Consider the following 27,974-nt stretch of genomic DNA (forward strand, 5'->3'; position numbering starts at 1 on the left):
AGGTAGTCTGTCTGGTGCCATAATCGTCAAAGGAAGATTGCCCAAAAGAATTGAAAAAAAAAAACAACAACTGGAATTTTCTTGCATATAAATATAGGTTAGACATTCTTGATAGGGCATTAGTTGGATTTTAGAAAACGAAATGGTAAGACCAGGCGGAGAGAATTAATAAAAGAGATTCAAAAAATAAAAAAAAATATATTTTTTCCTCAGGGTTTTCTAAGAAATTTAAGATTTCTTTTAATTTGGCTATGGGTGCTTCATGCCGCCCAAGGCCATGTCATACCTCAAGGGAAAGCTGTGACTCCAGAATACTCCGAAAAAATATCAGTGGATTTACGGGTACCCCAAAAATATATCATCGAACCAGTGCAAGTGATTACCAAGGAAGGGGAAAACTCCGAGATCCCACCCTATGATGAAGTGGATTTTAACAATGAAATTTTCAGTGAGGAGGAAAAGAATAAACTACCGAATCCGAAAGTATTGGCAAATTCTAAACAACCTCTGGGAAATAGAGATGAAAATGTGGATATATCTGCTGAAAAGTTAAAATTCGAGAAATCTGCCCAAAAAGAAAATATTTCTCGGGAGAAAGTTGAAAATGAATCGCCGTTGGATGCAAGTCTCCCAGATTCAAAAAAGGAAAATAAAAAATCGTCAAGAGATTCCAAAAAACCTCAAAGAACGGCCGCACAGAATTCGGATATATCTTCAGAGGGAATAAGATCGGAGGACTCCCCCAAAAAAGAAACAAATTTTCAGGAGAATGCTGGAAATGAACCCTTTTTCGACGAAAGTATATCAGATTCCAAAAAGGAAGTCATGGAGTCCCGTGAATCCTTGGATACTTCCAACACAAATCAAGACGCTGGATCGGCTGGATTATTAAAAACCCTGGGTAAGTTCCTGCACGCAGCTCTTCCTTATTAAGCCAGCAAACAAACTTATTATAAATCGGGTTACCAACACATTATTATACCCTCAGCAATATGGCTACAGAGGGCATATATCATTTAATACGGCCAAGAGTTGCCTTGTCGAAATAACGGTTTTAGACCCTAAGTCTCTGTGAACCAAATCCGTTTCAGGATATTTGGAGTCGATGTAGCGATGCCTGTCCCTCTGTCTGGCTGGCTGGTACACAAGATAACTCTTGAAAGGATTATCCAACTTGGTCGAAACCATGTACAAACTAATATTATTATCAAGCTTAGATCGAGTTCGGAGATAGGCAAAATCGGTTCACTCCTTCTGGCAACTTCCCCACAAGTCAAAAATTTAAAAAAAATTTGTTACTGCACAGAAAGAGGAAGGATGATCCAATTTTACTCCAAATTTACAAATTCTAATATTTGCAAAAGTGCTAGGCCAGGTATGAAAACTGAAAATATCGGTCCACTCGGTCCAGTACTTCCCATACAAAGTGCCAAAATTTTGAATAATTATAACTCTTAAAAAATGTGATGTAAAAGTCCGATTTTCTTCAAATTACGCACATCGCAATATTTTTATAAAACTAAGATCTGGTGTGAAGATGAAATATATCAGTCCACTCTTTAGGGTACCTCCCCCACAAAGAGTCAAACTTTTGAATATCCATGAAGCTAATGAAACGCGAAATTAACATCTGATTCCATTTTGATTCGGCATATCTTAAAATTTCTATCAACACAAGATCTCTTATAAAGATGGTAGAGATCGGACTATTCCTTCTGGTACCTCCCCCACAAAGGGTCAAACTTTTGAATAACCAAAACGATTATAAAATCCGAAATAAGCATCCGGTTGTCTTCAATTTCACACATCCCATTATTTCTACTAACACAAAGTCTGCTGTGAAGATGGAATATATCGGTCAACCCCTACTGGTACCTCCCCCCAAAGGGTCAAAATTTTGAATGTCCATGAAGCTCATAAAACGCGATATTAACATCCGATTCCATTCAGTCTTGGGACATCTCAAAATTTCCATCAACACAAAATTTGTTATAAATATGGTAGAGATCGGACAATTCTTTCCGGTGCGTCCTCCACATAGTGTTCAGGATTTTGAAAAACAAAACGCTCAAAGAAGGCTGTATTAGCATCCAAGTCTTTTCAATTTTCACGCATACATACATTTATGCTAACACAAGATCTCTTGTGTAGATTACGCACATCTGCGAACCCCTTGCATCTTACTTCGTGCAATATGTCCAAATTGGTGAGCAGATTTGTAATGCGTTTTTTCTTGGAAGTAGGCAAAGAGTATCTACTTATAATCGACTTATAGATGGCCAAGAAATAACTACCTATTTCGGGTGACCCTGCCTTTTTAAAGTAATGTGTACATAATCAACTTGTAATGAATATGTTCGCTGGGTAATTGCTAAGAAAATTTAAATCTGAATTTCTTTTCCTTGGACAACAATTATAGATGCCCAGCAGGATACGGAGAATGGATCTCAGGTACCTAAAGATACACAACCTATGGAAACCCCAGTTAATTTGGGTGAAAACCCAACGACCACAAAACAGAAAACAAATGAAAAATCTGCAACCCCAGATGGCAAAACATCGACAAAAGCCCCAGCAAGTTTAGGTGAAAATGAACCGCCCAAAAATTACCTCAAAAATTTGCAAAATCCTGCAGTTGTTGGAATAAATGAAACAGTTATCAACGTTTCAGACACGCTACAGTCTTCTAAGGACACAATTAAGGATGAAAACCAAGAAAATGGAAATTCCCACCAAGTGGCGCCCAACGTGAAAGGGACCAATGATGACAGTTTAAAAGGAATTGGATCAGGTAATAGCCTACAAGACGAGTTAAAGACTTCAAAACACACTTCACAGCATGAAAATCAAGAAAATGGAAATTCCAATCAAGTGGCGCCCAACGTGGGGCAGGTCAATGCTGATAACTCGAAAAAACCCGAATCAGATATCCACAATCAAGGCTCGCTTAGTACTTCAAAGAAACCCACAAAGCATGAGAAACAAGAAATTGGAAATGCCAATAAAGTGGCGCCCAACGTGGATGCAACCAATGCATCAACAAATTTGAAAGAATTGGAAAAGGTAAAGGCTCCCACTGAAGATTTTACTCAAGGCTTACGGAAAACGGCCTTAGATGTAAAGAAACATAACGCAACAGAAGTGGCGCCCAATGATAGTCAAACGCCTCTGACAGCCAAGGAAGCGTCAATAAATTCAGAAAAAAGTAGTTCTTCACCCAAGCTGAAAAATATCGACAGCAGACAAAGTGAAAATAGTGAGGATCAACCGCCGATAGCTCACAAGGAAAAGGAACAGACGGAAAATTCAGAGAATATCTCTTTGGATTTGGAAAAAAATTCTCTTCTAACACGCACCCTGTTGGGAGAGGCAATGGATGGTAACTTGGAAACCCAGGACTCGGCAATAAATCCAGAGAAAGTTACATCCTCCTCGAAGCTAAATAGTCTCAATAGCCAACAGAGTGAAAATGCTGAGAACAAATCGAACAAGATTCCCAATGAACCCTACGATAATCTGGCGAGTTTGAAATACGACACTGAGACTCCCAAGGAAGAAGAGCAGCCTGAAAAGTCTGGAACCCTCTCTTTAAATTTGGAGAAAAATTCTCTTCTCACGCGCACCCTTTTGGGAGAAAGTATGGATGATATCACAGGAATTAAAGCTTTGGAGACAGGAGCCCTGGAGACAGCCGAAAAATCCGGTCTTATGTCTGAAGATACAAATGAAAGTGTTGGCGAAGTTCTTCTACCCATTCCAGAACTGTTTCAGGAGCTAGACGAAAACACCCAGGAATCTGATGGCGATTTAAAAGAAGATTCCATCAAAGTCTCAATGGAGGAGACTGAAAATCGGGACTCCATGGCATTACAGGACGATATGCCTAAGGTTTCGGCAATTATTTCAGCAGAAACTTCAGATGGCGAAATTTCTCAGAAAAAGAGTTCGGCTCAACCTTTTGAGAATGAAATTTCAAAGGTTGCTGTGCAAACTGATGCTTCACAAATTTTAGAGGGTATATCCAAGAAATACCCAGAAGAACATGATGAAATCTCCAAGGAAGAGTCTACCGGCCAAGCTGATGTCATCAAGCCCAATGATCCCCAGATTCTGCAGGTTCCTCAAATTCCCGGTGAAATTTCTGAGGAAACTGTTGATGCTGCCCTACCTTTACAAGAAAATGCTTTAAACAAACCTTTAGAGGATGCAATTCCATCTGTTACATCTGATCTTGGTGCTCCACCAGATGTTAAAAAAGAAACTGAGAAACCTTCATCATCTTCTGTGGAAGTTTCTGGAATCGATACTAACTCAGAGACGGTGGAAGCTTTAACAATTCGGATTACTTCCGAAACAAATGAAATGAGAAAGGATGGAGAGAAAGAGGAGACACCTCTTTCCTTAATTGAAAATCCGGATACCCCCGCAACCACAGATCCTCTATCTCCCATAGATAAGCCGGAAAATGTATCAGAAATTCAAGCATCATTGAATCCATCTTCCGATTCTGAGCCTCTTACCTCCGTATTTTCAGACGTTTCCCAAGAATCCCTAACAAATATCATAGCTACCGAAGAAAATGCAATCAAAAAGGAGGAAGGAGAAGAGGGGTCGGTTATATCCCTCAATGGAAATCACCATACATTATCTAGCTCGGATTCTACCTTCCTAAATACTCTCAGTGTGAATCAAGAACCTCAACACGACGAAACCGAAGTTGTTTCAGGAACTCAAGCAGCCTCGGATTCAACCTCCTCTAACGGAGAGATCCTTACCATCGGTGCCTCAGATTTTTCCAACGAGCCTCCGGAAAATTCCATTACTGCCGAACAAATAATCCAGAATGTTGAGGAACATCAAACTCTTTTGGCATCTTCCCCTAACAACTTAGCATCGGTTGTCTTGGAAACCTCGGATTCTTCCAAGGAACCCTTACCGAATTCCATTGTATCCGAAAATGATATGAGCAAAAAGGACAAAGCAACTGAAGATGAGCCTATTTCCGAAAACAAAGAATCCATTTCTTCAGATACGCCGGAATCACTCTCCTTAATCAGTCCTGGTGGAAATCACGACGTTCTTCAAAATAAAGTAGAAAATGTTGCAGAAGCTCAAACTCCTTTGGAGCCAATGCCTTCTTTTTCCGACTTTGATGCAAATGTCTCCTTAGATACTTTTAATCCAACAGATATTCCAAAGAAACCTGTAGAGGCTATGGAACATACGAGTCTGTTTTCATCCGAGAAACCCAGTTTAGCAGATTCCAATTCCCAAGAAACTGCGAAAATTTCTGAAGAAACACTGAAGGCTAAGTCTGAGGCAGTACTTACCCCAAAACCTTCACCTGAAGTTCCCAAGTCATCGGAGGAAACAGAAATCCTGGATTCTTCGGCAAGCGAAATTACGCCAACTCAAGTTGTTTTTGAAAATGTCAAACTGGACGATCAGCAAACCCCCTTGGAGGCCACAGCAAACCACAATCAGGAACAAAAGCTGACACAGGATGAAAGCGAATCTCAATTGAATCAAGGGAACGATAAGGACATTTTGGAAAAAGACAGCAAGCTATCCGAAAACGAAAGTGGCGCCCAATCAGACAAAGAAAATAACTCAGAACACATTTTGGCTTTGTTAGAGTCCATAGCTGATAAAATTAACCAAAGTCCTCTGGAAGCTCAAAACACCAAAGCCAATGACGAGGAAACGCCTCAGGAGAACTCTGACCCAGATGGTGGAGTTGCTGGGACTTTAATGACAGAAAATTCCCATGAAAACACAGAGAAAACTCTTGCCTCCGTGAACGACTTGGAAAACAGTCAGACAACGGAAAAATTAAAAATGGACGTCTTAAGTGATGATCAGATTAATGAGCAAGGAAATGTGGTACCCCCACATCCCGTTCCCGTCGAAATTAACTCTGAAGTCTCAACATCGATTCCTTCTTCTCCAGAAAAGGCAGAGAAAAAACCTTCCATGGATGTTGCCACTGAAAATATCGTTGGAAATAGTTTAACATCGGAGAGGGTAAAGGTGGAGGCTTCAAGCTCCAATCAGGTATCTGAGAAACTCCCAACGGAATTTTCCACTCCCGATCTAAACGAAATAAAACCTTTCCCAGAAGCGGCTGCTTCTTCCCCAGCAACACCTCAAGCAAGCGAGTCTATGGAGGTGACCTCTTCAAGTGGCCTGGAAAGTAGTGAAGACTTGGAAAAAATCCAGTCGGCATCCCTAAGTTTAGATCAGGCATCTGACGTAGTGCCATTGGTAACCTCAAGTCCAGATCTCGCTGAAATGAAACCATCCTCGGAAATCCTTTCTTTGGGAGTTACATCCGAAGTTCTGTCGGAAAAGGGTGCCGAAAAACTGCAATTGCCTGATTCAAGTCTTTATCAGGGGTCTGATAAGGCTCCATCAGTATCCTCAAACCCAGACCTCGGCGAAATGAAGCCAACCCCAGATGGTAACTCTGAAACTCCTCAAGATATTGTTTCACTGGAAGTTACCTCCGCACAGGTACTGGAAAATAATCCCAGGCCTCAAACCCTACAGCCTGCCGCCGAGAAAGAGCCATCACCTACCTCGAATTCTGATATGGCACCGAAAAAAGTCACATCGGTACCTCCAGTTCCCGATCATACCGAAATGAAGCCAACCTCAGACATGACAACGGAAGGGCCTGTCTCTGATAAAATCACATTGCCCCTCAGCCAAGAAAGTGGGAACAAAACTCCTGGAACTCCGAACACAATTTCGTCCCACAAAGTCCAGGAGGCTCCTCAGTCATCGACAACTTCTGAACAAATCCCTGGTGAATCGCTCCCAACTCCAGCCGCCACCGACAACATCAAAGAGACAACAACAACAACCGAAGCTCCGCAAACTCTGAAACCTAAACCCACGCCTGACTCAACAATTCCCCAGAAAACATCGACAACAAAACCCAAACCTGTGCGCAACCCAAGTACCACCTCTCAAACCGGTACCACACATAGACCCAGGCCCCGACCCACCAAAGGCAACGCTGGCAGTCAAAAACCAAACTCCAAACCTTCACAACAAACTTCGGCAAATGCCAACAAGCCTGGTGCACAAAAACCCTCAAGGAATCCTTCTGCAACAGCTACAGCCACCAAACCTAGTCGCATTCCCTCCAACAGGCCCTCGACCAATTCTACCACGAATACCAAACCACAAACCCAGAGACCTAATAGAAGGCCAATCCGGCCAACATTGGAGCCAAATGGCAACTCCGTTCCCAAACCCGTTAATGTGGTGCATCTAAATCGGACCCAAACCCAACCCAAGCCCACTACGGGACCCGCTGCAATTCCAGCTCCCAGTGTGGTATTTGTGAATAGACCCGAGACGAGTTCCAAGCCGACAACAGGACCCGCCACAGCGCCCAGCAAACCCGTCACAAATAACCAAAATCGGCCACCTTTGAGTTTTTGGTTTCCGAATTTCCCGGCCGGCATTTTCCCCTCTTTTGGTGCGGCAGCAACATCCAAACCCAACAACTCAGAGGCCACTGAAAATGTTACCCCTAGGCCCACACAGACCTTTTGGTTGCCCGGATTTGCCCAAGCCCCAGCTACTTCCGCCTCGGGCAATCAAAGACCCCCACAAAATGCCTGGTTCTCCAATTTACCCAATCCCGTGGCAAATCTTCCTGCCTTCCCTTTGAATTTAACCAACATTCCGACGCTCCTCAATCGAAATCAGACTACGGGCGTGGGTTTTCTGGCCGTGCCCTGGAACTGGAGACCTTTGAATTTCACTGGCTTTAGTCCCTTTGCTCCCAATCGCTTCACGGAAACCCCACCCATCAAAGCGGATGCCGGCAAGGTGGAACAACGTGATATGGCATTTTGGGCCAGCTTGTTTGGTAAAACCTACAACAACACCGTAAGGCAGACGCAAAAAGAAAGAACAACCACCACCACCACCACAAGATCACCCAATCGTCGAACCACAACGACAACAACAAAAGCTCCCGGTTTCTTTAAACCATTCGGTAACATCCATTATAAGGCCATTTCGGTAACAGATTTCATTCGAGCCCTCAAAGAGAACGGCACTATTCTTCCCAAGGATGAAAACAACAATGTGGCCACCATACCTTCGGGTATTCAAGTTTTGCATCTCTATGTTCCTCTGAAATATCCATTCCAGGCGAAATTTGTATCCACCCAGGAGCGTTCGGATTCAACACAGCATATTGTCTCCAACAAACTGGATCAGTTTGAGAGGAGATCTACCCTTCCGGCCCAAGAACAAATAGAAGAGGGAGAAGAAGAAGAAGGTGGAAATAGGCAAGAAGAAGCAGAATCTGAGGAAGACAGTACCGCCAATGTCGTTTACAAAAATCAGCAGTCAATTGTCCACTCGGCCCCCAAGATTTTAGCCACTGTGGCCAATGCCCCCACATCTGTGGCAAATGAAGAAAAAGGCTCCGTCTTCTTTGAATTGGAAATGCCCAAATCATTTGTCCAGTTCGTGAACACCTTTATTAATCTAATGCCGGCCAAGAAGTAAATTGTGATATAGAATAAATTAATTGAATGTAAAAAAAATATGTAGCCCTGAAAATGTCAAAATAAAAGAAAATAAAATAATTAAAATATAAATAAAATATATTTTTTTTAATTTTTTGAGGTTATGTTAGCTCTGAAAGTAATTTTTTTTTAAGTTTTGAAATTCCCAGCCCTATTCGTTCAGCCAAAATCAAATTTAGTACAATTTAGTACTTTTCGTACAAACGTACTGTAACGACCCAAATTCCCTTCTTCTTGCTGAGGTTTGCTCGCGGGGTCGAGGGTCTGCCACAGAAATTTATAAAGTGACCGAGAGAGTAAAAACGCAAGTGGTTTGTTTTTTAAGCAAATATGTTTATTTTATTCAGAATTGATTGGGGTTTACTTATATTTAACAGTTCGGGTAAGAATATATATACAGCGGCAAGTTCAGCGGTACCTAGGACGTTCGTGCTCTCTTGGTGCTGGTGGTTAAAAGGATAAAAACTCGATGGGCTGGAAACACCTCAAGGGGTTGACATTGATGAACCCAAGGGCTCCAAAACACCTCAAGGGGATGAAAAACGAAGAAACCCAAGGGCTTTATCACCTCAAGGGGTTAATAACGAAGATCCCGAGGGCTCTAACACCTCAAGGGGTTAAAATGAACGATAAAATCCGAAGGGCTGGAACACCTCAAGGGGTTGATATGGATGAGCCCAAGGGCTTCAAATACCTCAAGGGGATGAAAAACGAAGAAAACCCGAGGGCTTTATCACATCAAGGGGTTAATAACGAAGAAACCCGAGGGCTTTATCACCTCAAGGGGTTAATAACGAAGAAACCCGAAGAACCCAAGGGCTTTAACACCTCAAGGGGTTAATACCAAAGAACCCAAGGGCTTGACGACACCTCAAGGGGCTAATACCCGAAGAACCAAGGGCTTTACGACACCTCAAGGGGATGAAATACGAAGAACCCAAGGGCTTAAACACCTCAAGTGGTTAATAACGACGAACCCAAGGGCTTGACGACACCTCAAGGGGTTAATACCCGAAGAACCCAAGGGCTTTACGACACCTCAAGGGAATGAAATACGAAGAACCCAAGGGCTTAAACACCTCAAGTGGTTAATAACGACGAACCCAAGGGCTTGACGACACCTCAAGGGATTAATACCCGAAGAGAATGAAATACGAAGGACCCAAGGGCTTTTACGACACCTCAAGGGTTTAGAAGCGAAGAACCCAAGGGCTTTACGACACCTCAAGGGGATGAAATACGAAGAACCCAAGGGCTTTATCACCTCAAGGGGTTAATAACGACGAAGCCCGAAGGACCCAAGGGCTTTACGACACCTCAAGGGCTTAATTCCCGACGAACCCAAGGGCTTTATGACACCTCAAGGGGATGAAATACGAAGAAACCCGAAGAACCCAAGGGCTTTACGACACCTCAAGGGGTTAAACTCTAGCTCGAGAACGCGAGTTACCGAAGGGCTTATGAACACCTCTTACAGTTTTCCTATCTTTTCACCACTCTGACTCACCTGTCTTCTTCGCTGTAGTTCACTTCACAAACTGAAAGAACTTCTAATAGGATTTTTCCTTTTTATAGCCTCGCAGCATGTCACGTGATCTTAGACCTTCTATGCCCAAGCCTTTTTGTTGTCACACGAAACAGTTATAAATTTTGTCTTTGATGCCTTCGCTTTGCCATCATCGAACGATGGTTCACTGTCATGCATGGTCTTTGTTGTTATGCTACGCCTGCGTTGCCCGGTCTCCACTACCATGCATTAACATCAATGCCCAGTGTGTCTTGTTTGTTGTTGTGCGTTTATGCATTGTGCCATGCTTGCTTGTTGTTGTGTGTTTATGCATTGGCGCAATGCTTTGGTTGAATCGATCGTTGTGATGCTTGCTTGTTGTTGGCTGCCTATGCATTGGTTTAATGCATTGGCATTGCAGTTGTGTGATCTAACAATATTTCTTGCTGCTACTGCGTGACCTTGACTATGATGGTCATTGAACCTAACTGTCCAGTGTTAAAATCAATGCCAAACAAGAAGTTGATGTAAATAACTATGAGGGGGGTTGGTTAAGTTTTGGAAATAAAAGGACGGTGATTTTTTTGGAAATTCATATTTATATAACAACTCTTTCTTTACACAAATAAATTTTAAAATTCAACAACAAAGTGGGGACGAAAACAAATGAAATGACTTTCGTCGTCACACTGCCTCCCCTCTCTAAACGAGCCGGCTGCCTTCACAACATCCGCACAAAAATTTTCCCTTGTCGATTGACGTGGACCCGGAGCTTTCTCCCGCCAATGGTAAAAACCCGCTTGTGTTGGTGGTGAGGTATCCAGCGGCGAAGAGCATCTCGTAGACACGGCTGTAATTCGCTCCTAACTTCCTCTGGTAGCATTTCCCGGCATTCAAATTGGATGTCCTCAACAGATTTTTCCGAGGTTACCGGTACGACCACCACACTGGATACTGTCGGGGGTTTCGGGCTTCTCACCTGCTCCAACCGGCGATTAATATGTGGTTGGTAGCATTCGGTCTCCGAATCCGAGTCCGGTGCATACCGAGGGGACAGATCCAAACCTACGTTGCGTACGGTCGCCGGTGGAAATCCCATGGTCATAAAAAGTGTGCGACCTGGCGTCGGTGGTAAGTCGGGTATGGTGTCTCCGGCTGCCATGGGTGACACTGTAGGAGGGGGGGTGACCGGGTAGTCGTGTACCACAGGTGGCCTTCGAGGCGGGGTGGATGGTAACTCATCGTCAGATGAGATGACGATAGTCTCAACTACTACCGGTGATGAGGATGGTACATCACGCCGCATCTTCTTTTGGCTGGGGAGCCTACTCTTTTTGGGCTTGGTGGTGTTGGCCCTTTTAGATGGCTTAGGGGTAGGACTGGACCCTGCGTTCTTGTTCCGCAGTGCATGCGTTTCCTTTTCTTCCAACCTCGTGAGCACAACGGAGCAGGGTTTAAGGGATTCCACAAGCTGGTATTGATGCTTGTAAAAAGCCTTTGTACGTAATGGTTGGGTAGGTTGGTCCATTATTAATTTTTGGGAATATTTCTTCACAAAGCGCGTCACATCACGAGTCATACCAGGCCAATAATAGCGTCCACACGTTCTGTTGATGGTCTTCCGGATACCTAGATGTCCGGCTGCCGGTTGGCTATGATTTTCCCGGAGAACTCGCTCACGCAGTTGGGAAGGAACGCATAACTTCCATGGCGTGTCGTCCTCGTCATCCTTGGTCCTTTGAATATGCCTGTACAAGTTTGAGCCTACTATGGCGTAATCTGGAAACTTCTCCGGGTTCTTCTCGATCGCTTGCAATTTTTCTTTAATCCAGGGACACTGAGTAACGGATTCCTCCACAGCTCTCATCAGTGGTTCCACCGGCTGTCTGGACAAGGCATCCGCTACTACGTTTAAGCTTCCCCTCCGGTATTCTATGGTAAACGTGTATTGTTGCAACTCCAACGCCCAGCGAGCTAGTCTTCCAGTGGGATTCTCAATGGAGTTGAGCCATTTTAGCGCCATGTGATCCGTTATGACCAGGAAATTGTAGCCTTCGAGGTATTGGCGCATTTTCCGAATGCCCCATACTATCGCTAGACACTCCTTTTCTGTGGCCGAGTAGTTGTTTTCTGCCCCGTTCAACGTTCTGCTGGCATATGCTATAACTCGTTCACCTTCGTCGAAAGCCTGGGTTAGAACCGCTCCAAGTCCATGATCGCTAGCGTCTGTCTGAAGGACAAATCTCCGTGAAAAGTCAGGGCAGGCGAGTACTGGGGCCTGGGTGAGTCTGGCTTTGAGCACTTCAAACACTGTCTGTTGGTTTTCCGTCCATTTCCAATGTTTGCCTTTCTTAAGAAGTGACGTTAGGGGTTGAGCAATAGTGGCAAAGTCGGGTACAAATCTCCGGTACCAAGAAACTACCCCCAAAAAACGCCGTAACTCCTTAAGTGTTTTGGGTGGCTCTATCCCCTGAATTGCTGCAACCTTGTCAGGGTCAGTGTGAATGCCTTGTCCGCTGATTACGTGGCCCAAATATTTAGTCTCCCGTTTGAAGAACTCGCATTTGTCGGGGTTGATTCGTAATCGGGCTTCACGCAACCGCTGGAACACCTTTCGCAGATTTGCTAAATGTTCGTCCAACGTTCTTCCGATGACAACAATATCGTCTAAATAGGCAAACGCATGTGGCTCCATTTCTGGTCCGATTACGCTATCCAATGCGCGTTGAAATGTTGCGGGTGCCGAGTGAAGACCAAACGGCATGACTTTCCATTGATATAGCCCTCGTCCAGCTACAGTGAATGCAGTATATTTTCTACTGTCCTCCTCCAGAGGGATTTGCCAGTAGCCGTCCTTTAAATCGAGACTGCTCACGTATCTGGCTTCGCGTAGTCGATTCAAGATGGTATCAATTCTGGGAAGTGGATAAGCGTCTGGTTCAGATCGACTGTTGAGTTGCCTGAAGTCTATACATAGTCTCCACGTCCCGTTTCTTTTTTGGGCCAACGTAATTGGGGAACTGTACGGGCTATGTGAGGGCTCTATGTATCCTAATGTTAAAAGTTCGTTTATTTTTTCATCAATGATGGCCTGCATAGCCGGATTTCGGGGTGCATATCTGGCCTTAAAGGGCCGGACGTCCTTCATTTTAATTCGATGGATCGCCGCAGTAGACGGGCCTTTAATTTCGTCAAATTGTCCGAGTTCGACCTCTAAGAAGGATTGTATCCTTGCTTGGTCCTTTCTTTCAAGCTCACTTACCGTTTTATGGCCGACCGCTTTGGCTCCTTCTTCTTCCACTGCTGACGTGGTTATGATTGTTCCGAGTCGATGTGCTTCCGGCTGTACACCGAAGTCGCAGGTGAGACCGGCGCAGCTGATACGGGCCTCGCTTTTAACCAAAAAGTCGAGTCCTAGTAGTAGGTCTTCTGTGGCATCAGGCATAACTAGAAATCTGACTGACAATCGCCGGTTTCCAAATATGACCTGGGTATGAACCGCTTCTCGTATTTGCCGTTGGGAACCGTCGGCTAAGGTAACATGGGCAGTGTGTGGGGTGCTTAAAAGTACCGAGTCAATGGCTTCACGTAGTTTTTCACTGATGAAATTACTGGTTGCCCCAGTATCCACCGTTGCAGCTAGAGGCTGACTCGCCACTATTATAGTAGCCACCAGTTTAGCTGCTTCTACGCGAAGCGAAGTTCTTAGTTGAGAGGACTGGCCATTTTCCGCGGATCCGTTGCCCCTCTGTTCTTTCGGATCCGATCGCCGTTTCCCGACATAACACGGCAGCAATCAATAGTGCGAACACCTGTACGACCACAATCCCAGCAAAACAACACCTGAGAATTCCTACACCCCGATGCAAAATGTCCAGGTCGAGCACAGCGTCTACAGGCAGTAATTGGATCGACCCGGTCCTGTTTGCTCCCCCCGTCGGTCGGATCTATTTGTCGATGTTGCTCGCGTATGGGACCGGAGCCGGGAGGTAAACTCTCCAAATCGTCTGCCATTTCGAGCAGGTCGCTGAGCGTATGAAAATCCCGACGTCTTATGTACCAGAGGTATTCCGGGAGGGCATTTCGAAAAATTCTCTCAAGCTTCTGGCCTTCCGTGTATGTGCTGTGGCGCATCAAATTTTGCATGCTCAATGTATATGATTTAAATGGTTCCCGTGGCCGTTGTTTTCTTTTCCGTATTTCGTCCTCCAATTGTTCGAAATACCTAGACGGCAGAAAGAAACGGAGGAAGTCTTCTCGAAGTTGCCTCCAGGTTGTCCATTGCTGATTGTTGTTCCGATACCATACCAAGGCGTTTTCCTTCAATACTTCAGGCATCATCCGGGGCAAATATTCCAGGTTAACCTCATACATGACGGCCAGTTCTTCCAATCTTTCGATAAATTCTAGGGGACCTCGGCTACCATCATAACTGATGTTCCATTTTCGGACCTGGTCTGCTAGGGCCCGGGGATCCCAAACCGCCTTGTCTGTGTTAATATCGGTACCAGGCCGTACGGGGGGTATATTTGAAGAAGCAGCCACGGCCAGTCCCTGTTTCCTTTGCTTTTCGTCTGTGGGTTGATTGATTTCACCTGATGGAGTAGTTGACGCGGTGACCGTTATACTGGGTGTTTTCTGCGGGGTAAGAAATTTTAATTCCTGGCTGGTAGCTGGCTTCTCATATTTCTCCTGCAATTCTATGAGTCGAGAGAATCGTTCCGGGGAGTGGTCCTCAGATAATAAGAGGGCGAACCGTCTACGAAGCTCTTCGACGGTACCAGATGTTGGACAACCGAACTCCTCTAAATAGGCCAACAAGTCTTCCCTTCTCAGGGCGTAGGCCCAGGAGACACGCAAAGATGCCGGCATTCTCGTATCCTTCCAATCAATTCTTTTTTTAACGTTTAAACTCTCTCAGGTCCCTGCTCGGGCGCCACTGTAACGACCCAAATTCCCTTCTTCTTGCTGAGGTTTGCTCGCGGGGTCGAGGGTCTGCCACAGAAATTTATAAAGTGACCGAGAGAGTAAAAAACGCAAGTGGTTTGTTTTTTAAGCAAATATGTTTATTTTATTCAGAATTGATTGGGGTTTACTTATATTTAACAGTTCGGGTAAGAATATATATACAGCGGCAAGTTCAGCGGTACCTAGGACGTTCGTGCTCTCTTGGTGCTGGTGGTTAAAAGGATAAAAACTCGATGGGCTGGAAACACCTCAAGGGGTTGACATTGATGAACCCAAGGGCTCCAAAACACCTCAAGGGGATGAAAAACGAAGAAACCCAAGGGCTTTATCACCTCAAGGGGTTAATAACGAAGATCCCGAGGGCTCTAACACCTCAAGGGGTTAAAATGAACGATAAAATCCGAAGGGCTGGAACACCTCAAGGGGTTGATATGGATGAGCCCAAGGGCTTCAAATACCTCAAGGGGATGAAAAACGAAGAAAACCCGAGGGCTTTATCACATCAAGGGGTTAATAACGAAGAAACCCGAGGGCTTTATCACCTCAAGGGGTTAATAACGAAGAAACCCGAAGAACCCAAGGGCTTTAACACCTCAAGGGGTTAATACCAAAGAACCCAAGGGCTTGACGACACCTCAAGGGGCTAATACCCGAAGAACCCAAGGGCTTTACGACACCTCAAGGGGATGAAATACGAAGAACCCAAGGGCTTAAACACCTCAAGTGGTTAATAACGACGAACCCAAGGGCTTGACGACACCTCAAGGGGTTAATACCCGAAGAACCCAAGGGCTTTACGACACCTCAAGGGAATGAAATACGAAGAACCCAAGGGCTTAAACACCTCAAGTGGTTAATAACGACGAACCCAAGGGCTTGACGACACCTCAAGGGATTAATACCCGAAGAGAATGAAATACGAAGGACCCAAGGGCTTTTACGACACCTCAAGGGTTTAGAAGCGAAGAACCCAAGGGCTTTACGACACCTCAAGGGGATGAAATACGAAGAACCCAAGGGCTTTATCACCTCAAGGGGTTAATAACGACGAAGCCCGAAGGACCCAAGGGCTTTACGACACCTCAAGGGCTTAATTCCCGACGAACCCAAGGGCTTTATGACACCTCAAGGGGATGAAATACGAAGAAACCCGAAGAACCCAAGGGCTTTACGACACCTCAAGGGGTTAAACTCTAGCTCGAGAACGCGAGTTACCGAAGGGCTTATGAACACCTCTTACAGTTTTCCTATCTTTTCACCACTCTGACTCACCTGTCTTCTTCGCTGTAGTTCACTTCACAAACTGAAAGAACTTCTAATAGGATTTTTCCTTTTTATAGCCTCGCAGCATGTCACGTGATCTTAGACCTTCTATGCCCAAGCCTTTTTGTTGTCACACGAAACAGTTATAAATTTTGTCTTTGATGCCTTCGCTTTGCCATCATCGAACGATGGTTCACTGTCATGCATGGTCTTTGTTGTTATGCTACGCCTGCGTTGCCCGGTCTCCACTACCATGCATTAACATCAATGCCCAGTGTGTCTTGTTTGTTGTTGTGCGTTTATGCATTGTGCCATGCTTGCTTGTTGTTGTGTGTTTATGCATTGGCGCAATGCTTTGGTTGAATCGATCGTTGTGATGCTTGCTTGTTGTTGGCTGCCTATGCATTGGTTTAATGCATTGGCATTGCAGTTGTGTGATCTAACAATATTTCTTGCTGCTACTGCGTGACCTTGACTATGATGGTCATTGAACCTAACTGTCCAGTGTTAAAATCAATGCCAAACAAGAAGTTGATGTAAATAACTATGAGGGGGGTTGGTTAAGTTTTGGAAATAAAAGGACGGTGATTTTTTTGGAAATTCATATTTATATAACAACTCTTTCTTTACACAAATAAATTTTAAAATTCAACAACAAAGTGGGGACGAAAACAAATGAAATGACTTTCGTCGTCACAGTACACAGTACACATTTCTAAAACCACATACATATTTCAATTCCAGACACCAACAGGGACCTCAAAATTAAATTTGAGGATTCTAGCCCTATCCCTTTACCCATTATCAAATTTAGTACTATTTAGTAATTTTCGTTCAAATATAGGACGCATTTCCAAACCCACCTCTAAACCTCAACCTGAAATATCAAATTTAAGATTTCAAGCACTATTCCTTCACCCAATACCAATTTGTACCAAATATACTATTTAGAACGTTGTGTGCACTTGTTGTACACATTTGGAGAACGACCTCTTTATTATCAACCAACCCTCAACAGGAACCCCAATACAAAATTGCAGCTTCATCCGTTTACGCTAAACTGATCTATTCCAAATTTAGTACCATTTAGTACTGTTCTTACACTTAGTACACATTTCCAAAATCAATTTACTTTCCAACCTTGATTCTCCTACTAAATTTCAGACTTTTAGCTCTATCCCTTCACAATATACCGAATGGTACCATTTTCGAAGTTTAGTACCATTTTAGAAATTTTCGTAAAAAACCCTTGGTACATCTATCCTGTACTCCATCAATGACTCTCATTCCAAATTTCAGAATTCCTGCTCTATTGGTTCATCACAATTTCAATTTTTAGCAAATTTTGTACCATTTAGTACACATAAGTACCAATTTTCGAAGCTTTCTACATACCCCAATCCTACACTACCATAGTAATCCTAATTCCAAATTTTGGGATTCCACCACTCCACTGTTGGTTCGCCCAAATACAAATTGTACCAAATTTAGTATAATTTAGTACTTTTTGTGCACATATTTTCAAAATTTCAAAAAACTTACTCCATACACCAATCCTACAGTCCGCCAGTAATCTTAATTTTAACTTTCAGTATTCCAGCTCTCTTCGTTCCTATAAAATTCAAATTGTACTAAATTTAGTACCGTTTAGTAACTTATTTAAACCACCTCCTTACATCGACTCAACTCCTGAACAACGATTCCCATTCCAGGGTTGACATTATTATCTCTATCCGCTTTATCTGATATGAAATGGTACCAAATGTAGTACATTTTAGTACTTTTCGTATACTTAAAATGTCAATTGCCAAAAAACCTTTGGTTATCTGCTTCTTCAAATGCAAAGGGTACCATATTTAATACTTTTCGGGCCGTTCTGGTACGAATTTTAAAAAACCCAGCGTTATCTGACCCCTCGGACCAGCTTCAGCCGTTTCGTATGGGCATCGTTAAGCCAGTCTGTCAATAACTTTACTCTTTTATTAACATGGATTGATAATAGTTTCCAAAAAGGAACTTCTCTAACAATTAATTTTTTTTCCAAAAGTTTTCAAAAAATCCCGTCCTTACACTTTCAATTATTTTAATTTAAGTTTTTTTTTAATTTTTTTCAACGAAATTTTTGAAATCTCTAAATAATTTTTTTTGTTAATTAAATCGAAATCCCTGTGCAGCTAAAATACATTGTCACATTTTACCTCTTTCTATGCCTTTAACTGCCTTTACTTCTTTGTGTCAACAAAAAAAAAAAACTGCAGCTACGAATATGACCGACCACTTATGTCACAGAGAACAGAAATCCTTTCACTTTATGACACAGAGACAGAGACGTAGATAGATCTATTAGGTTAAAGCAGACACCTGTGGACAAATGGGGTTCAAGAATAAAAACAAGATTTTTTTTTTAAAATATTCCAAAAACTACTGCAGTCTATTAGAACCGTTCCATTAGAACCGTCTAAAAGAATTCATCATAAGTGGATCTTAAATATATAAGACAAGGATGGATATGAGTGAGGATATTAAAATATTGGACTGTGAAAAATCCATCCTTTCGTATCTTTGTCTTACCGTTTGACCTTGTTATACCCTCAGCCATATGGCTAGAGAAGGTGTATATCATTTGACACAGCTAAAGACGTGACTCATCGAAATAGCGGCTTAAGACCCTAGGTCTGTGTGAACAAAGTCTGTTTTAGGACATTTGGAGTCGATCTAACGATGTTAATCTGTCTTTCTGGCTGGCTGCTGCACACGATAACTCTCGAAGGGAGCATCCAATGTGGTCCAACCTTGGTACATCGTAATATTGTTGTCAAACTCAGATCGAGTTCGGAGACGGGCAATATAGTTTCACTCCTTCTGGTACCTCCCCAATAAAATATCAACATTTTCAAAGAAAATATTTTACTGCACAAAAAGAGAACGGATAATTCGATTTTGCTCCAACTTTGCAAATTCAAATATTTGCATCAGAGCTTGGTCAGGTGAGAAAATGGACAATAACAGTCTACTCCATCAAGTACCCCTCCACCACAAAGGGTCAAAATTTTGAAATTTTTTAACCCAAGGTCAGGTGAGAAAATAGACAATATTGGTCCTCTTCATTAAGTACCACCCCCACAAAGCTCTTATAAAATGTGATGTAACAGTCTGATTGCCTTCAAATTACACACATCAAAATATTTTTATTAACCCAAGATCAGGTGTGAATATAGAATATATCGGTCCACTCCTTGTAGTACCACCCCCACAAAGGGACAAAATATTGAATATCTGTGGATCTAATAAAACTCGAAATTAACATACGATTCCGTTTCGACTTGGTACATCCCAATATTTCCATCTACGAAAGATCTGTTATGAAAATGGTAGAGATCGGACCATTTCTTCTGGTACTTCCCCCACAGAGGGTTCAAGATTTTGAAAAACGAAACGCCCAAAGAAAGACAAATAAGTATCCAACTCTCTTCAAATTTCACACATACAAACATCATGGCTAATGTGGATGGCTAATGGATGTGGATGTGGTGTGAAGATGACATATATCTGCGAACCTCTCGTATACATGTCATCTGGTACCTTCCCCTCAAAGGGTTAAAATTTCGAAGAATTTTAACACTTCTAAAATGTGATGTAAGAGTCCGATTGTCTTCAAGTTACATACATCACAATATTCAATTATTAACCCAAGGTGAGGTGTGAATATGGAATATTCTGGTACCTTCCCCACAAAGGGTCAAAATTTCGAATATCTATGAAGCTCATCAAACGCGAAATGAACATCCGATTCCATTCAAACTTGGCATATCTGAGTATTTCCATCAACACAAGATCTTTTATAAAGATGTTAGAAATGGGACCATCCTCCCCCACAAAGGGTCAACGTTTTGAGTAACCAAAAACGATTATAAAATCTGAAAAAAGCATACGGTTCTCTTCATGTTTCACACATCCAATTATTTCTATTAACGCAAGATCTGCTGTGAAGATGGAATATATCGCTCCCCTCCATCAAGTACCTCCTCCAAGTACCAAGGTTCAAATTTTGAATATCCATGAAGTTCATAAAACACGAAATTAACATACGATTCCATTCAGACTTGGCACATCTCAATATTTTATATCAACACAAGATCTGTTATAAGGATGATACACATAGAACCATTCCTTCTGGTAGCTCAAGCACATTTTAACATTTTCTAAAAATTATCACATATTTCATTTATTTAGAACCTATACGAAATGCACAATATTGACCCATTCATTCGGAACCTTCCTCATAGAGGGTCAACAATTCGAATAATCATAACATAAGTCAAATATATGTAAATAATCGAACGTTGGCATCTGTCGGAAAAACCGACGGATACTTCTTTATGTAATTAACAAACCAGAACTCTTAAAAAATATAATTTGAAGCACTGGGACTATTGATGCTAAAATATCGTAGAAATTGATCTACTGACTGCAGATGCATTGTCTGGAGGAAAAAAATACTTACGATACACAGGACTTTTTATACCCTACACCACAAGGTTGTCAGGGTATTATGTCTTTGTGCATTTATTTGTAACAGGCAAAAGGAAACGAGATAGACTCATAGTTCCTTTTGATGATCCGCATAGAATCACTTTCTGAGTTGATTTATCCATGTCAGTCCGTCTGTCCGTCCGTCCGTCCGTCCATGTATTCTTGTGAACAAAATGCAGGTCGCATTTATTATCCGATTAAGATGAAATTTACCAAACAACATTTTTTTGGCCCAAGGACGAACCCTATTGAAATTGGAGATAATCGGTAAAAATGAGGATATAGCTCCCACATATATCTTCGTCCGATTTGCCTTTTATTGTGCACCAAACGGGTAATAACGAACAGTATGGAATTTTGTACATACAACCAAATTAAGCCTGAAAATGCGTATGCCAAATTTGATCGAAATCGGTTCAGATATAGCTATAGCTCCCATATATATTATTCATCCGATTTGTTATTTTTGTCCTCCGCAGCCGTAATATGCACTCTGTAACAACAATATTTGGGGAAATATGCAAATGCAGCTCAGAAATACCTTTGCTAAATTTTATCGAGATCGGTTCAGATTTGGATATAGCTCTCATATATAACTTCGTCCGATTTGCCTTTTATTGTGCACCAAACGTCTAGTATTTGCCCAAATAGGATGGAATTTGGCACACACGACAGATGTGTGGTGAAGATCGGATCAGATATAGCTATAGCTCCCTTATATATTGTTCATCCGATTTGCTGTATTTGTAACCCACAGCCGTAATATGCACTCCGTAACAGCGATATTCAGGGAAATATATCAAATACAGCTAAGAATTATCTTTGCTAAATTTTATCGAGACCGGTTCTGATTTGGATATAGCTCCCATATATATTTTTATCCGTTTTCATATTAATTGTGCACCAAATGGGCAATACAAGTCCGAATTTAAAAGATACAAATGCTTCGGCATACTTAGTCCTGTGAATTTTAACTTATAATTATAATCATAGGGTGTATGATTGAATTCTCCCATAAAAACTTTTAATTGTTATGTGGAGCTCAACTAAATTAGCAAAGTGGTGTAGGGTATCATAAAATCGGCCCTGCCCGACTTTATGACTTTCTTTACTGGTTTTGTAATAAGAACATTATCTTCCGAGGCATTGTGCAGAAGGATCATTCCCAGCCATAGAAGACCTCGAAAGTAGCCAATATTTTGTACTAAGGACTTATGGCAATCATCCCATATCTATAAAAGATATATGATCTCTAGAACTATCAACCATATGTTATTTCGAACTCTCCCTTTCCTTAATGAAATTATTTCTCTCTCTCTCTCGCTCTCTCTCTCTCTCTCTCTCTCTCTCTCTCTCTATTAAATACTTCTGCTTTTAATAATTATTTTCCTTCTCAACTCGATAAGTTTGCATCAAATCACTGTTCAGCTGTCACTGCCAGGATTTTCATTTTGATTTTTCTATTTTCCTCTATCCCACCATTGAATACTATTTTTAATAACAAAAAAAAAAAACAACACAACTTGACATGTTTACTCCTAAGATCTCCATAATCTGCAACAGAATTTCCTTGTGTCACATTCCCTCATGCGTCTTATTTTAGGTGAGCGAGTTTTGTTTTTGATTTGCCTTCTTTGGTCGGCATGTTTCCTTTTTCTTTTTGTTGTCGTTCTTGTTGTTGCTACTACTGCTGAGTGTGCATACGACGCTTTGTTCAAAAGGTAATTTGCTGTTAAATTAATTACTTGCAAAGTTATTAAAAATCCACTCAATCATTGTCGGTCTCTATCCTCGTCTGTCTGCCACTTTGTCTCTGGCAGGCAGCCGAGTGTTTAGCCAAAGCATGCCGTTGTAATTGAGTGAATGGTTGATCCCGTAGATATATCATTCTATGAATTACACACACACAACGGATATACGGATATGTCGTCTTTGGGATCCAAATCGTAAAGGCAGTTCGCCGTCGTGGAGTTCGTCATTGTGGTTGCTCTTGTTGTCGTAATCTGTTACATAGTTATTGTTAACAATGGAGCAAAAGTAATTGTTTAACAATTTTATGGATTTTTGCAATGTCGCTTCAAGTACAAGGAAGCTGGGTGCCATAGAGTGGGTAATGCTTCTGCTGGAAAATGTGTGAAGACCTCTGGACGGCTATTTTATAGAAGACCAAGAGGTCTTCGATGGAAGACCAAGAGGTCTTCAATAAAAGACTGAAAGGTCTTCAATAGCAGACCAAAAGGTCTCCAATAGAAGACCAAGAGGTACTCAACAGAAGTCCGAGATGTCTCTAATAGGAGACCAAGAGGTCTTCAATAGGAGAACAAGTGGTTTTAAATAAGAGCTGGAGGTCTCTTCTATCCATAGAAGACCTGTGGAGGTCTTTCATCCATAGAAGACTTGTGGAGGTCTTCTATCCATAGAAGACTTGTGAAGGTCTTCTATCCATAGAAGAGCTAGAGGTCTCTACTATCCATAGAAGAGCTGTGGAGGTCTTCTATCCATAGAAGACCTGTGGAGGTCTCTTCTATCCATAGAAGAGCTGGAGGTCTCTTCTATCCATAGAAGAGCTGGAGGTCCTTCTATCCATAGAAGAGTTGGAGGTCTCTTCTATACATAGAAAAGCTGGAGGTCTCTTCTATCCATAGAAGAGCTGGAGGTCTCTTCTATCCATAGAAGACCTGTGGAGGTCTCTTCTATCCATAGAAGAGCTGGAGGTCTCATCTACCCATAGAAGAGCTGGAGGTCTCTTCCTGTGGAGGTCTTCTATCCATAGAAGACCTGTGGAGGTATTCTATCCATAGGTCAAGGTCTTCTACCCATTGAAAGGCTTAATGTCTGAATGCTTAACGGCTGAATGTCTTCTACCCATAGAAGACCTGTGGAGGTCTTCTATCCATAGAAGACCTGTGGAGGTCTATTATCCAGAGAAGACCTGTGGAGGTCTTCTATCCATGGAAGACCTGTGGAGGTCTTCTATCTATAGAAGACCTGTGGAGGTCTTCTATCTATAGAAGACCTGTGGATGTCTTCTAACTATAGAAGACCTGTGGAGGTCTTCTATCTATAGAAGACTTGTGGAGGTCTTCCTCTCCATAGAAGACCTGTGGAGGTCTTTCTCTCCATTGAAGACCTGTGGAGGTCTTCCTCTCCATAGAAGACCTGTGAAGGTCTTCCTCTCCATAGAAGACCTGTTGAGGTCTTCTTCTTATAGAAGACCTGCGGAGGTCTTCTCCATTGAAGTCCTGGTAGGTCTTCTCCATAGAAGTCCTGGGAGGTCTTCTCCATAGATGACCTGTGGAGGTCTTCTCCATAGAAGACCTGTGGATGTCTTCTCCGTAGAACACCTAGAGGAGGTCTTCTTCATAGAACACCTAAAGGAGGTCTTCTTCATTAAAGACCCGGAGGTCTTCTTCATTGAAGACTTTCCATCGGTGAAGTGCCTATGAAGGCTTTTTATCTTTACTTTCCCTTTACCCCACCTATTGTTGCATGTCTTATGCATATGTCTGAACATATGTAAGTACATGTATGTATGAATGGATTTTTTATGGATGTCATGTCAAATTATATCATCTGCTCTACTCTGCTCTGTCATTGATGGTGATTCTCATGTCGGTTGGATTAACATTTGCCGCACAACAAAGGAAATGTCTTCTTTTGTGTAGTTCATCTATGTTGTTGTTGTTTATTTATTATTGTTATTATTATTGTTGCTGGTTTTGTGGATCAGTTGTAAAGCTTTCCTATATCTATCTTCATCCACATCTTCATTGATATCAAACTCTGACAGTTATAGCCAACACATCATACATATCCACAAGTATATCAAACACACAATATGTGCTGTTGTACAACACGTTTGAGGAATTCATAAAATTGAAAATAAAAAACAACTCATCTTCTTTGTTGTTTTTGTTGCAATTTGCTGTAATTATTTCCTCTTTGATGTTGTTGGCAACAACAACTTGTTTTTTTTTTTTTTTTTTGTGAAATCTGTCTCATGTTGTTACATTTTTCAAATGATTGTTAACATGGTTTTGCCGAGCTGCGTTCAATGCTTTGATATGTGAAAAAATGTCACGCCAACAAAATCTGTCTTGACAACGAACACGCGGTAAATTGTCTTTGTCAGGGGCTGGAGGCACATTGTTGTCACAAAGACAGTTGAGAATTGAGTTGAAATATGGAAATAATTTTGAATTTCAATAGAAAGTGCAATGAATTTTGAATTATGGCGTAATGGAAAAAAGGTTGATGACATCAAAGGCCGTTGAAACCATAAGGAGGTCTTATTAAAAATTAACTAAAAGGTCATTTATGATCATTACAGTGATGCTCATAGGCAAGATACAGGGTGAGATGAAAAACTGCAACCAACTTCAGACTGCTGTCATTTCTAAGCCACTCGTCCGACAGCTGTTAAAATAATTCCAGTGGCAGCTCATTATATTGTTTACAAGCGTACAAAAGCATTTTGGTGAGCATTTTCCAGAAAAATAGTTATTCGTAAAGGAATTCAAGCGTGATAGTGTGATTTCTTTATATTTGTGGCTGGAAAACCACAAGTGGCTATTGTTAGAACACTCCAGTATTTAAATATGAGTAAACCAGCGTCGCAGTGGCCGAAAAATGGCTCGTGAGCTGAACATATCACAATATTCCATTCGGCAAATATTGAAAAATGAGCTCGGGGTAAAGCCATTGAAATTCCGAAAAGTGCAAGAACTTATACCGCAACCAAAAAAAAAATCTAAAGGGCTAAAGAGTTGCTTCGCTTGGTCCAAAGTGGAGAACTGTCGAATTTGGTTTCCTCCGCTCCGATGAGAAAACATTCGTTGTTCAGCAGTTTGTAAACAAACAAAATTATAGTGTTTACCTCCCAAAGAGGTCAGTTCAGAAAATGTGCACCTTCGGTTGGCCACCAGAACTCAAGCGCCGGCCATGGTGATGGTGTGGGCTGCCATAACAGCCGATGGTCGCTCTCCGCTCGTATTAATCGACCGTGGCATTGGAATAAATGCCGAATATTATCGCGAAAATATTCTAGAGGTTGTATTAAAGCACGCAAACATTTTGGCGCAGATCTTGGATATTCCAACAGGACTCAGCACCATCACACTCAACACGCGCCACCCAATAATAATTACAAATTTATGAGGTTCCTTATTTCATTTCCAGCGCACAATAACCACCAAAATCTCGGAATACCAATCCGTCGGACTATTGTGTCTGGGGTATTTTGGAAAGCAAGGTTGGCACTAAAAAAGAATACCAAAGTGCCGATCATCTCAAGCAAGCGCTTCGCCGGGATTGGGCCAAAATACCGCAGAGCAGTATTCGGGCAGCGTGTGACATTTCATTAGCAGTTTGAAGTCCGTAATTCGTGCTAAAGGTGACCAATTCGAACCAAAGTAAACTTATTCTAAAATTTGATGCTTTTTCCGACATCTTTTGCTTTCATTCAAAAAAATTAAAAAAAATGTAAAAATTAGGGCGTTTGCATTGTTGCAGTTTTTTATCTCACCCTGCATATATTCCACCCATTTCTGGTTAATTCTGCACCAAATATCAGCCAAAATGGACTGAATTTTGTCACTTCCGACGGAATTCAGTCTGGAAGCAAGTATATAAAATTTGGTGAAAATCGGTTCAGATATAGCCATAGCTCCCATACATAGGTTTCATCCGATTTGGGGTTTTAAGTTCCTCACATACCTAATATGCACTGCACAACAATGATCTTTGATACCTGATATCAGATACAACTCAGAAATAAGTACCTACAATTTTGTCAGGATCGGTTCGGATTTGGGTATAGCTCCCATATAAATATTTATCCGATTTCGGATTAACTGTTTACTTAATGGCCAATACCAGTACAAATGACTTTTATTTTAGCACATCCGACCGAATTCAGTATAGAAGCTAGTGGACCAAATTTGATGAAAATCGGTTCAGATATAACTGTAGCTCCCATATATAAATTTCATCCGATTTGCTGTTAAAGTCCCTCACATGCGTAATAAGCACTTCACAAGAATAATATTTCGTACCAGATGTCAGATACAGCTCAGAAATATGTACCTTAAATTTTGTCAAGTTCGGTTAAGATTTATATATCTATATCCGATTTCAGGTTTGTTGTCCATCAAATGGCTATATCAGCCCAAATGAACTGAATCTTGGCAATTCCGACTGAATTCATCCGAGAAACAAGTACATCAAATTTGGTAAAAATCGGTTCAGATATAGCTATAGCTCCCATATATATGTTTCATCCGATTTTGTGGTAAAATCCCTCACATATGCACAGCACAGAGATATCAAATACTGTCAAATTTTATAGAAATCGGATCAGATTTGGATATAGCTTCTATATATACCTTTATCTGATTTCAGGTTTATACTGCACCAAATGGCTAATATCAGCCCAAATGAATTGAAACTTGGCAGTTCCGACTTAATTCATCCTAGAAACAAGTAGTTCAAATTTGGTTGTAATCGGTTCAAATATAGCTATAGCTCCCATATATAGTATTTTTCATCCAATTTAAGGTTTTAAGTCCCTCACATGCGTAATATGCACTCCACAGCCATGATATTTGATACCGGGCATTTTATCGAGATCAGTTCAGATTCCATCTTCATCCGATTTTACAGTTATAGTCGACCATATAAGTAATATCAGCCCAAATTGGATAGATTTTTTTCATATTCAACCGAATTTTTCCATTTAGTGAAACTCGGTCCGGTATATCTATTGCTCCAATAAAAATTGTTATACCCTCCACCATAGTATGGAGGGTATATTAAGTTTGTCATTTCGTTTGTAACACCTCGAAATATACATTTTAGACCCCACAAAGTATATATATTCTTGATCAGCATAAAATTGTATGTCGATTTAGCGATGTCCGTACGTCTATCCGTCTGTGGAAATCACTCTAGCTTCCGAATGAATTGAAATAGATTGATAAAATTTCACTCAAATGTATGTTATGTCTGTAGGACTTTTGGAATTGAAAATGCGATATTCGGTATTTTGATGATTATTAACCGGAATTGTTTCAAATTTGGTATTTGAAGTTGGTAATGGATACTATAGCCTATGACAGAAAATTATCTGTGCAGGTACATGTCTTCCGATA

The 27,974-nt window shown here is 41.7% G+C and overlaps 1 protein-coding gene across 1 annotated transcript; it reads left to right on the forward strand.

The window, feature by feature from the left end:
• Positions 1 to 324: 324 nt before the first annotated feature.
• Positions 325 to 8,535, forward strand: LOC101892442 (mucin-2-like; the record flags this gene model as incomplete). Its single annotated transcript, XM_020036340.2, has 2 exons — positions 325 to 901; positions 2,420 to 8,535. Coding segments are annotated over 2 exons (6,693 nt in total), but the record flags the coding sequence as incomplete, so codon positions are not given.
• Positions 8,536 to 27,974: the final 19,439 nt, after the last annotated feature.

The sequence above is a fragment of the Musca domestica genome, unplaced genomic scaffold, assembly GCF_030504385.1.
Source record: "Musca domestica strain aabys unplaced genomic scaffold, Musca_domestica.polishedcontigs.V.1.1 38, whole genome shotgun sequence".
NCBI lineage: Eukaryota > Metazoa > Arthropoda > Insecta > Diptera > Muscidae > Musca > Musca domestica.